We start from the raw sequence: 12,301 nt of genomic DNA, 5'->3' as shown, positions 1-12,301 counted from the left end.
AAATCTCATCCAGTTCCAACCTCCTGCCACAGGCAGGGACACCTTCCACTAGAGCAGCTTGCTCCAAGCCCCTGTGTCCAACCTGGCCTTGAACACTGCCAGGGATGGGGCAGCCACAGCTTCTCTGGGCACCCTGTGCCAGCGCCTCAGCACCCTCACAGGGAAGAGCTTCTGCCTAAGAGCTCATCTCAGTCTCCCCTCGGGCAGGTTAAAGCCATTCCCCTTGGCCTGTCCCTACAGGCCCTTGACTAAAGCCCCTCTCCAGGTTTCTTGTCAGCCTTGTTGAACTTCATGAGGTTTGCACTGACAAAGCACAGTTTCAAAGCCCTGAAACACTGGTCCATGTGAGCTCTAACCTGGTGTCCAAATCACTTGTTTTGAGAGGAGAGTCTTGGCAAAGGGAAAGAAATACAGGAGTAGAAAAAGGAACATCTTTGAGCAATGCTGTAAAAAGTGTTGCCTGATGGAAATTCAACTCAGCCAACAAAACAGTGGAAGTAAACAGGCCCTGAGAAAAGGCAGCTCAGTCCCTTGTGCTGTTTTATTCTGTCAGTAATTTCAAGCGCAGCTGAAAAGATTCTCCCTGCTTTTCTTCTTATCCCCTAGCAAGATGCATAACACAAAGCTTTCTTCATTGGGGATAACATTACTGTGAGGTTTCATGTGGTATCCATCACTGTGATGTAAAAACACCGGGATGGTGTGTGGTCCCCTCAGCAAATCTGGAAATGAAGGGCTGAAATATCAGATCCATGGCTTCTATAGTGCTTGTGTGCACTCATCAGTGGAGAGGATGGTACAGGTTGTGGATGTTCCCTTCTGACTTGGAATAAGCAGTGCTGGGATGTTAAATGGGAATCACTTCCCACATGGAGGTATCTGTAAGGTACTGTGAGGGTGCTGAGGCGCTGGCCCAGGGTGCCCAGAGAAGCTGTGGCTGCCCCATCCCTGGCAGTGTTCAAGGCCAGGTTGGACACAGGGGCTTGGAGCAAGCTGCTCCAGTGGAAGGTGTCCCTGCCCGTGGCAGGGGTTGGAACTGGAGGAGCTTTAAGGTCCCTTCAACCTAAACCAGTCTGGGATTCTCTGTTCTTCCCTTCTGACGTGCACTGCCTTTGAAGAACTGATACTGGAAGCTTTACTTAAGCCTTAGAGGCTTTGCTGTCATATAACCGCTTCTTGTTTTCCTATAGGTGATACACAGTCATTAGCAAGACAAAACACGTTTTTTTGGCTGGGTAATATTTCAAAACAAGTAGAAATATGAAGCATGGTTCTCTGGGAGTATCACGTTCCCTCCTCCCTGTCTGTCTATGCCTCATTTCCTTCTCACCTCCAAAACATGTATGAAGAGTTGTTCATTTTTAACTCTCCTTTTTTTTAAGGCTAATGATTCTAAACAATGCTTCTTAGTACTTCCTACTAATATAAATGGAAATGGGGCTGTACAGGGAGTCTAGCTCAAGGGGAAAACCGGCTAGACTTCCCGAATTGGGCCTTGCAGTTGAGCGCATACGTAGCAGAGTACAGATGCCCACTGTCTTGTGGATAATATCTGATTACAGAGATTTAAACAAGCTTAAAGGCCACCCGCTGTTAAAATGAAGATTTGAAGGGATTTTTTGTTTTCAGGATGCTGGAGGTGAGTTACATTATCCCCAGTCCCACAAACCACAGTCCGTACAGTAAGTCCATGTTCTCCTTCACTTGCAGCATGGGAGCAGGAACATAGAGTCACAGAATGGTCTGGGTTGGAAAGGACTTTAAGATCACCTTGTTCCAACCCCCTGCTGTGTGCAGGGATGCCTCACACTAGATGAGGTGGTGATGGGTTTTTCTTCTCTACAGATACACTCACACTGCCTGGTTGGTTTGGTTTTGTTGGTGCTGGTCTTCAGTTTCCTTTCTTAGCACTGTAGCTGGGTTTTGGTGTACTTAAGTTCTGTCAAAGCATAATCACACTGGTAAAACCCAATACTTACACTGTAATTAGTTTCTCTTTGAACAGGACTGGTTTTAACTCCTGGCGCTTGCATCGTCCTCGTTTTTGCTTTTGAATAGAGGCATTGCTCTGCAGTTGGGAATGGACTTGAATCCCCTACATATGCAGGGTAACAGGAATACACAGTTATTTCAGGCTTAACCTCTTCCTCTGATAAGCATCACAGAATCCCAGACTGGTTTAGGTTGAAGGGATCTTAAAGCTCACCCAGTTCCAACCCCTGCCACGGGCAGGGACACCTTCCACTGGAGCAGCTTGCTTCAAGCCCCTGTGTCCAACCTGGCCTTGAACACTGCCAGGGATGGGGCAGCCACAGCTTCTCTGGGCACCCTGGGCCAGCGCCTCAGCACCCTCACAGGGAAGAGCTTCTGCCTAAGAGCTCATCTCAGTCTCCCCTCGGGCAGGTTCAAGCCATTCCCCTTGGCCTGTCCCTACAGGCCCTTGTCCCAAGCCCCTCTCCAGGTTTCCTGCAGCCCCTTTAGGCACTGGAGCTGCTCTAAGGTCTCCCCTTCAGGAGCCTTCTCTTGTCCAGGCTGACCCAGCCCAGCTCTCTCAGCCTGGCTCCAGAGCAGAGCTGCTCCAGCCCTCGCAGCATCAGTGTCTAGTTTTAAGTACAGAATAGTTTCTTTACCCATTCAGATGAAAAACAACCACTGCCCCCAGCTTTTGTGGAAGATCCCATCTATTTCATGCTTCTATCAGAGCAAATTTATCTTTCCAGTCTTTGCTTCAGCCTTGCCTTTCCCGGCTGCTCTGGGGCAGCTCTGAGCCCTCTGAAGGTTTGTGGAGTCCAGTGTCTTTGCCTCGAGGTGTAGTTGTGTTGCTCCTGGTCCCTCTGCCTGGTGAGATCTGGGTTGTTTTGGTTTCTCAGGCATGACACTGAAATGATTAATACATGCTTTCACATCCCAACACACCTGATTTATTACAGCGAGCTTGCAGGTCTACAAGCTCTGCTTCCCTCTTCATATCTCTCCTGGCACCTATATTCTGCTGTATTTACTTTGCTTCCCCCCTCTACACAATATTACTTGTACTGTATAGAGACAAAATCAAGACAGATCTGTTGGTCCCTGTGCACACTCTGATGGAAGCTACAGAACTGCTTCTTTTTCTGATACCAACTCTGAATGTCTACTCTGAAGGTGAAAGATGATGAGACAAAGTTGTTGTTGATTTAGGCTGTCTGGGTTGTGGTCCCCAAATCTTTTCTGTTTCCTTTGGGATTAATTCTCTCTGTTTCCAGTCTTTTTTTAGTCCTGGAATCTTACTGGCTTCCAGAAAAGCAGCTCATTTTTAAGATTAGCTTTTGCTGATGCGAAAGGCCCTGTGCAGCTTTCCTCTTAAATCCTTTTTACTTTGGAGCACGCAGTTTACTCCAGCTTTTGAGACCAAACTGTGCATTTTGATGCTTGTTTTATTCCCTTTTCCGTGTTCAGATTTATCTTGCACAAGTCAAACTCTTTAGGTCATTGCATTAAATCAAGAGGCTCTTTCATTTTCTCTCCTTCAGCTTAGTTTTATTCACTCTGTGTAAGGAAGGGATAGCATTTGTGATTGTCAATAGCAAGTAAAGAGCACACCACTGACTTGAGCAGTGCAGTGAGAAGGTGGTTTTATTCCTAGTGAATAGGTTAGACAAAAGGCTTATCTAATGCTGGCAAATACGAGATAGTCCTTTAGGTCTTGTCCGTAGTCAGGGAGATGTCCTTTTGAGCCTGCATTTAAAAGCTGGACTCAAAACCACTTGCATGCCAAAGCTTAAATCTATGTTTCGAAGGTAAGTCTTGATTCATGTACTGCTAGCTTCAAGAGGAGCCTAAAACTGAACATTTGAGTCAAGCAAACCCTGGTAGCTTAATTTATGAAGGTTTTCTTTTTGTCTAAAGCGTGTGTCAGAGTTTCTTAGCTGCCAAAAGACCCAGTTTCACCTTCACTTCATGCTGGCAGCCTCCCTTTTGCAGCCCTGTGGCTATTGTGTGCTCTTGAAGCAGGAATCTCCAAGAAGGTGAGAAACTATTATTGCTTTTTAGCACGCTTGACATGATATTGGCTCGGAGCTACGCTTGGAGCTTCAAACCTTTCAGATGGCTATAAACCAACTTAAACACCTTCATTTAGCGTTCTTGCTGCCATGAGGTCATAGTTTGCAACAAGAAAGATCAAATGGTGTTTAACTTATGATTTTTTTCTTTGGGTAAGTATTCTCATACCAGAGAGCTGTAGCTGTGGATACTGGCTTGAGGCCAAACAATCAAGATTTAGTATTTTGACCAGCTGTGATCCAGTAATGTCCCTCCGAGGAAACATTTTGCGGGGAGGAAAAGATACATATTTGAGCCTGTGAATTGTATTCTGTCTCTCATAGTGCTTTACGGTTTCTCTGAGCCCCTTTGCAGCCAGCTTAAATAAGCACAAGTGAATCTCGACCCAAGAAACCTCTTCTTTTTGATTGAAGCTGCAAACAGATTCCAACCAGAACGGCTAAAACAACAGCTTCAGAAGTGGTTGTGTCCTGCTTCCATCACTTTATCTCGCCTGTTTACAGCATGGGGTCTGCATCTTGTGCCTGAGGGCTGCAAGAATGCCCAAGCGGACTATTTATTAAACAAGTGAGAACTAATATTTGGGGGGGAAAAGCAGCTACTTTGTAGTTTTGCTGCCAGCAAAACTTAGAGCTGAAGTTAGATTGCTATGAATTGGCTTTTGAGACGTGAATGCAATTGAAACCTTCAGGTTGGTGGGGATGTAATTCTCTTATCTATAATGTCCAATAAATCTGAGGCTTTTCTTTCCTGATTCAGAACTCCTGCTTCCTGATAGGAGCTATACACGCTCCCATACGGAACGACTTCGAGGCCGATCCAAGTTGATGACTAAAAGTCCTTAAGGCCTGATGACAGTTCATCAAATCAGGTTTTATCCTCCACTAGTGACAAGCCATTCTTCTTGGGCAGGTGTCCACATCAGTTTGCTGTCTCAGTGTCAATGGCCGAGTAATTACCTGTGGCTGGAAGCTGAACCAGCTCAACTCTAGTAATTCAGGTCAAGGTTGTACCTTGGGGTAAAGGACTATGCTCCTGCAAGCCAAGCCCTTGTCACTGGTGACAATACCTTACTCTAAAGTTTCTCGAGATAGGATGATAGTTTTCTAATGTGACTTGCTTTTTTAATGTATTTTGTGTTAACTCCATAAGCTGTGAAGCTGGCAAAGCATCTCTTTCTGTGCGCTTTGCTTTGGTGCAGTGCTGTGAATTCTGGTAACAGTACAGCCTTTTCCTGAAGGAAAATGCAAATGGATAGAGATCCTCCATCACCTGCCTGTTTTCATGAAGAGCAATAACAAACTAGTCTGTCTGAGCTCTGTGCCTCTCTGTAAACATTGCTTTTGACCCCAAAACCCTCAGTCTGACTTCTCATTTGCACCTGGATGGAGGTGATGGAACAGGAAAAGACCCCTTAGCTGCTTAACCCACTGAACCTACAGCCATTTTGGTTTGATTTTACTTGCCTGCAAGATTCTGACCATGGTTCAACTTAGTATACAGAAAGCGCTTCACCTTCCTATGTTTGCTTTATACACACCTGTCATTCGGCCTCACCTACTTGCCTGGATTGTCCTTGTGGTCAAGAAGAGGCATCTTGACAGGGTGGCTTTCCGCTGATTGTGAATGGCTCTCAACAGGGGGTTTGAAAGAAGCTGTGGCTGCCCCATCCCTGGCAGTGTTCAAGGCCAGGTTGGACACAGGGGCTTGGAGCAAGCTGCTCCAGTGGAAGGTGTCCCTGCCCGTGGCAGGGGTTGGAACTGGGTGAGCTTTAAGGTCCTTTCCAACCCAACCATTCTATGATGCTATGATTATTTAGTACCCACCCTTCTCCCACACTTGTTTCTTCTCTAGTGGCTCTGGAAGGAGCCTGGGCAGTGACCTCTTGGGTGGCTGATCTCCAAAGCCCTTTGTGCGTATTGACTTTTATCTCAATGCCTTAGGTAATACTTGATAAGCACTTAAGCCATTCTATTGACTTCATTCCTGCTTTCCCACATTTGGGCCGATATCCCTGTACTTATTCCTGACTGAAGCTAAACCCATCCCATTTGTATTTATTGGCAGCAATAGATGGTTTCAGAAATCTGCCCACATGTGTCTCCAGCAGCTTAAACCCTGGTTCTGCACTCTCAAGTAAGATCCATTTCATTGCATGGAGTTTAAGGATCCTGCCTGCAAGTGCTTTTTGTTCTAATTCATTACTTTGAACACTTCCATGATAAATGAAGATCATTCCTGCTTTACTGCCCTATGGGGCAGCCCTCATGTACTCTATTAACTGGGAAGTTATTTTGTGGATGAGAGAGATTAGCTTTGTATTGCTGATACGTTCAGGCTGTTAGATCACTTAGTATACATCATCCTGCCACTTCAACTTGCTAAGGAAGGGAGGATTTTCTTTGGCTGCTGGTCTAAAGAGGTATTGTTCAGGCATACATAAGGTGTTAGCTTGAATGGCCTTGTCATAACAAGCTCTTTAAAAACTCTCCTGGTCCTGCAGACTAATTAATTTCTCACCCATTTGCCTCTAAGGCCTAGATTTACAAAGGAATTTGGGCATGTTTCTCTTTAGGGGGAACTTAGATTTATATGCCCACCACAACAGTTTGTAAAGCTGCTTCTCCTGAGCTAATTAGAAACCACAGTTCTCATGTTGGTTTACTCAGACACTGAAATCTCTGCTGCATAGAGACGTTGTTGTGGTGCCTACATCGGGCTGATAAGCCCTTGCTGAAAGGCGGTTTGGAGTTCAGCAGTTAGGCAGTTTTATGCATACTTGTCTTTGCCCTTTAAAGCATCTGACCTAAGAGGAATGAACTTGAGCAAGTTTGCAGCACAGTCCAGCACAACAGAGTAGCAGGTTTCACTTGTTCAGATGGTAAAGCAGCTTTGACTTGAGTTTAATAGCTTCAAGAATTCATAGAATCCCAGGCTGATTTGGGTTGGAAGGGACCTTAAAGCTCATCTCATCCAGTTCCAAACCCTGCCACGGGCAGGGACACCTTCCACTAGAGCAGATTGCTCCAAGCCCCTGTGTCCAACCTGGCCTTGAACACTGCCAGGGATGGGGCAGCCACAGCTTCTCTGGGCACCCTGGGCCAGCGCCTCATCTCCATAACCATGCATACAGCATTTGTCAGCATCTGTGGCACATTCTGCGTTCTGGTTTGCCACCTCTGTTAAGGATGCTCCAGACCTTTGCCAACAAAGCTGCAGATGCTGAGCTGGCATTAAAAAGGTCTGAAACAAGAGTTGAAGAGGAAATTTAATGGCTTTGCTGCTATCTCTCTACTGCACTGTCCCCAAGTGTAACTCCAAAAAGAACTGATTCTTAAGGTAATTTGAGGGCTTTATGGACGAGAAGAAAGCTCCATGCATTTATTAAAGGGCAGCCTGGGAGGAGGTGAGATGGGAGAGGAAATCAAAGAGTAGCAGTACTCCATGCTGTCCTCCCATGGGGGTGCTGCTTTTTCTCAAAGAGCCTTTTTGCAATCTACCTTATCCTATTTACAAAGGAGAGCAAGAAAAGAGAAATAACATGGAAAAGGATCCATGCTAGGGACTACTCCTAAGTGCTATCCCAAGATTTTCGCCTGCATTACAGCACCCAAAATGTGTCAGGCCTTGAGTGGAAGGAGTTTCTTTTTAAATGGAGTTTAAACTCATCCTGACAGCAGTTAAATCTTGGAGTTATACATTCAGCACATCAGGAATAGCATTACTCTATTATTTTTAAGTTTGGAAGGAAAATGAAGCAGTTGCTTTAGTTAATGTATAACACACTATTTGCATATAGCCTGGTGATTGTATTTGGATAAGGATTAAGCTGATGAAGGAAAATTCACATAACACACCCCAGATGATGTGATGGGGATGTTCCAAGTTATAGAACCTGAGACACAGTGTAAGTGGCGTATTAAGCTTGATTAGTTTGTGTTCCTCAAGAAACAGAGGTTGATGCTTGTCCAAAAAGCTTTGGAATGATTGGCACAGGAAAGGAGAGCTGGCAAAGAGAATCCTCTGTAAATAGCAATGTTAGTGTGGTTTTACTCCTTTGTGTAGCTGTCAGGAGAGTCCACTCCTGCAAGAAGTCACCCTGAGAGGATTCAGACTCACTTTTGAGGAGTTTATGATGGCCCAGGACAGGCCCTAAATACATAAATGTGCGGTCAACAGTAGTGATTCATAAATCACAGCTTCGTCCCATAAAATGGTGTTAACAGTCCGAATTACCATAATGCGGTGGTTTCTTGGGTGATTGACTTCAAACCATAGAGCTTTGTAAATGTTCCTACAGGATCTTCCTGCTTTTCAGTAAAGCTGTCCTCTGGGGTGTCTTCTGTAGTTCAGACAGCATTAAACACGTTTAAGGGTTTAGCACTTCAGAATACAAGTAGTTGGCCAAACAGAGCTTGGAGTTGTGATAAAGTAATTGCTTCAGCCTTTGGTTAAATGTCTGTAGTGCTCATGAACGTGCCTAACAGCTGTGATTTATCCTTCCCTTCTTTTCCAGTGATCGACACCATACATCCAGCGCGATTCCCGTTCCAAAGAGACAGAGCTCTAGCTTCGGCAGGTTGGATATTGGCTTTTCCAGTGGGCTTCCTTCTCCAGATAAAGGACTCAGAAAACGAGCCAGCACGGGAAACGAGAGACTGCAGCACAAAACTCCTCCTAGCTACAACTCTGCTTTAACACAGCCCGTTGCCATCACAGCCCGTGTAGGAGAGTTAGAGAAAAAACCTGGATCAGTATCTTCTTCCTTGGATACCTCTATGGACTCCGTGAAAGGAAATACCAAGAAAGGTGAGAACTTGTGCAGCAGTTTGAATGGAGAAAGCGGGAGCTTAAACATCACCCAAGACCAGCAGGAGTCTTTCCTAGGACGTACTAGTGCAATAAACGGGGCTTTCCTACCTGGTGAGTGCTCTGGCACCACAAGCAATGAGCAGCCCTGCGAGTTCCGCCCCGCGCTCAACCCCGTCCTTTGCTGCACCGTGGAGCAAGCAGAGGAGATCATGGGGATGGAAGCGACGGGGTTCAGCTCGGGAGATCAGCTCGAAGACTTTAACTCCATCCCAGTGGAACACGCCGTGGCGGTGGAGTGTGATGAACAAGTCCTAGGGGAGTTCGAGGAGTTCTCTCGGAGGATCTATGCACTGAATGAGAACATGTCCAGCTTCCGCAGGCCAAGGAAGAGTTCGGACAAGTGAGCTGGGACCAGGGGGTTGATAGCAGACATGGAGGTGGAATCAGTGATGTGGGAATAGAGATAAAATTGCACTTATTCTTTATATTAATTATATAAAAAAAAGAAAAATAAAACCAGCTAAAGCTATTTCCTATGGTGGTAGACAAATGGACTTGAGCACGATAACACAGGATCATGGTATGTTCACAGCCCAGGTACATTTTGATTCTGCTTCCAGTCCTCTTATATGGTATTTATAATCTATTGGAAGGTTGGTTTTGGGGTGGGGGGAGGGTTTAGGCATTGGAATCCATTTATAAAGGCTTTCCTGAAAACACCTCTTAGTGCTGAGCAGGCGCCTTCTATGAGTAGTTGTTCATAATTATTCTTTAAATTTATTTTAACCCTTTTCAGAAGAAAGAAGTTAATTTAAAAGCACATTTATGGTAAGATCTCTGTACCTTCTCCCATGTACTCCTGTGGTTTCTTGGGCAATGGAGTCAGTGTTCCAGAAATACCATGGATTTTTGTTCTCTTTACCATTGGACAGCTTTCTCTTGGCTGTGCTCTGTAGCCTTTCAAGTTCTAGTTTGCACTGATGGGTCTTCAGTTGGTGATGTGAACTTGCCAGAGAATGAGCACCTCCGTGATGCCTGCAGTTTCCTTGCACCTGATGAATCAGAAATGACATTTAGTCTTCTCCTTTTCCCTCCTCCTTCATGCTGTTCCTACCAGTAGAAGCCTTGAGGACTAAATCACCTCTAAGGTTCCATATAAGTCTCAGCCTGAACGTTCCCCACTTCAATCTCATCAGTAGAAACCTAACAAATGCACTAAGTGGGGTTCAGTGACCACCCTTTGAGGTGTCTAATGGGGTCCATGTGCCATGAGGCACTTCACAAGAGCCTTCATAATAAAACCCAGCCTGAAAATGCAGTCAGCACTTTGGAATTAGGCGAATCCGTGGAATCGGTAGAAAGGAGGCACTCAGCATCATTCATCTCAATGAATACCCTTTTAAACATATGTATTTTAAAGGAAGAAACCTCCAGTGCTTTGCTGGAGATGTGCTTTTGCTCTTAGGTAGGTTACCACTGGCACATGTGTTCAGCTGCACTAATGGGAAAGCGATTTGCAGCCTCTTTAGTGATTCCTGGTATTTGTTTCAGTTGGGATTTCATTGCTCTTTGCTTTCTATATTGTATACCCAAGAATTGGGGCTCGGGGTTGAGCTCTCAAATATAAAGATATATAGCAGAATAAACACCACTTCTTCATGCCTGGCTTTTCCCCCTCCCTCCCTGGTCTATGCTTTCTTTTGAACCAAGGACCTAGTCTTTCTCCTAACTTCACATAAGGCTAGCCTAAATTAACTTCTTCACATGTGGATATGTATAACCTCAGCTATCTGTTGTCAAAGCAAGACGTGTATGTGAGAACAATATACATAATAATAGCACTGTTCTAGAATATGCATCTTTCCAGGTAACACCTTAATGATTGTATTAAAACTATATTCACATTTCTTCTGTTAGCTTTGAAGGGTTGTGTCTGCAGTTGTGTTGCTGGATCAAGCCTTGCCACAGTGATTCATGGTCTTTGGTCTGTCCCAGTAGGATGTGCTAGGTGGAAACAGAAGCAGAGGCCTCGATTCTGTAAGTCACTGAACATGATTTCAGGTGCAGATTTGGACACATTCATGAGTATCTTCTCCCCTGGATAGGCTCCTCTGTTCCAACCTCATGAAGAGCTTCCCTAAAGGAAATGCTACAGCAGCATAGAGCATCGACATGATCTTTGAGGAGAGATAGGTAGGAAGCTCTTGCTGTGCTTTGGTGTAGGTAAGGAAGACATGAACACCTGAAAGCACACCACTTACTCATGAAGTGGGCATAAGATACTCTGTCCTGTGACCGTATCTTACCATCTTCTGATAGCACTATAATGTTAGGTGAAATTGGGCAACATTGAGCCAGTTGCAGGACCTCAGAGCAGCACAGACCTCTTTGTAGGCACCCTCTTTTCCTCTATGACAGAAAGGCATTAGCTTCTGTGTGGTGGTGACTTTTCAAAGCAACCCAAAGAGTAGTTGTGAAGCCGCTCTGTTTCGTAGGCAAACATGAAGCATCTCCGTGCAATTCAGCCACGTGTGAGATTAGGTCCGTAGAGCATCAGTGGGGCTTGGGATTGGTTTTTATCACTAGTTTCAGATTTTCTCAGGTTGCACCCAAGCAAATGAAGTCATTTCCCCCCCACCTTGATGTCCTGTTGTTGTTCCTGTTTGAACCCTGTACTGGTTGATGGGTCAGACACGACGGTTGATTCCTGCATCTGCCGTGTGAGTCTGTGACGGGGCTTCCTATGGATGTATCTTTAGTAGCCCTAAACTTGTCCCTGTGTTTCTCTTCCACTTTCACCACTTTCCATCTGGAAGCTGGTGTGAAGGGGGACGGTGTCGTGGGGCTAGTTAAAGCATTACCAAACCTCTCATTGCTGCGAGGACGGGGTTGAACACCCTCCAACCACCTCATAGCCGCTGCCTTTGTGTTTATTTCTTCCCCCCCCTTTAAATAGCCTTGAAAAGAGCATAGTGGGAGAGAAACAAAGAGTAGGTTTGAAGGTGAGGTGATGGATCACAGCGTGCTCTCAGCTGGCAAGAGCCTTTCAGTTCCTGCACAGCTGTGACACTGTTAAATGTCTGCAAATGTCTTCAAGTGGAGACCACATTTCATTGCAATCCTTTCCCCTCACCAGGAATTCCTGACATTCTGGAGATTATTAGTTTTGGAAGAGCGTATCCCACTCTATTTTTCTAGCAAGCACAACAGCGTTGGCTTCTCCTTGCTTGACCAGGTATTGAAAAGAAGCAAACCCAGAATATCCCCTAGGAAATGCCACATTTCAAACCATGTTGGTAATTGCAGGAAAGCTCATCTGTATTTATACAATAAAACTGATTAGTATCTCTCCACTTGTGTCTTCTCTTCATGGCTCCTCTCTGTTTGTTTTCCTTCCAAGCCAGATTTCAACCGCAGTGTCCTTCCCCAGCCCTAAAAACACTCA

At 45.3% G+C, this 12,301-nt stretch overlaps 1 protein-coding gene across 4 annotated transcripts in view; it reads left to right on the top strand.

The window, feature by feature from the left end:
• UVRAG (UV radiation resistance associated) overlaps positions 1-9,385 on the top strand; it is an 86,625-nt gene extending 77,240 nt beyond the window's left edge. For all 4 annotated transcript variants that reach the window (XM_080613879.1, XM_080613881.1, XM_080613880.1 and 1 more), the window contains one exon: positions 8,561-9,385. In XM_080613879.1, the coding sequence (XP_080470005.1) occupies positions 8,561-9,260 (700 nt within the window). In that variant the 3' untranslated portion in view covers positions 9,261-9,385. The remainder of the gene's footprint in view (positions 1-8,560) is intronic.
• Positions 9,386-12,301: the final 2,916 nt, after the last annotated feature.

This window comes from Psittacula echo (genome assembly GCF_963264785.1).
Source record: "Psittacula echo genome assembly, chromosome: 3".
Taxonomy (NCBI): domain Eukaryota; kingdom Metazoa; phylum Chordata; class Aves; order Psittaciformes; family Psittacidae; genus Psittacula; species Psittacula echo.
Note: the sequence above shows the minus strand (reverse complement) of the source record. Positions and strands in the feature narration are given on the sequence as shown.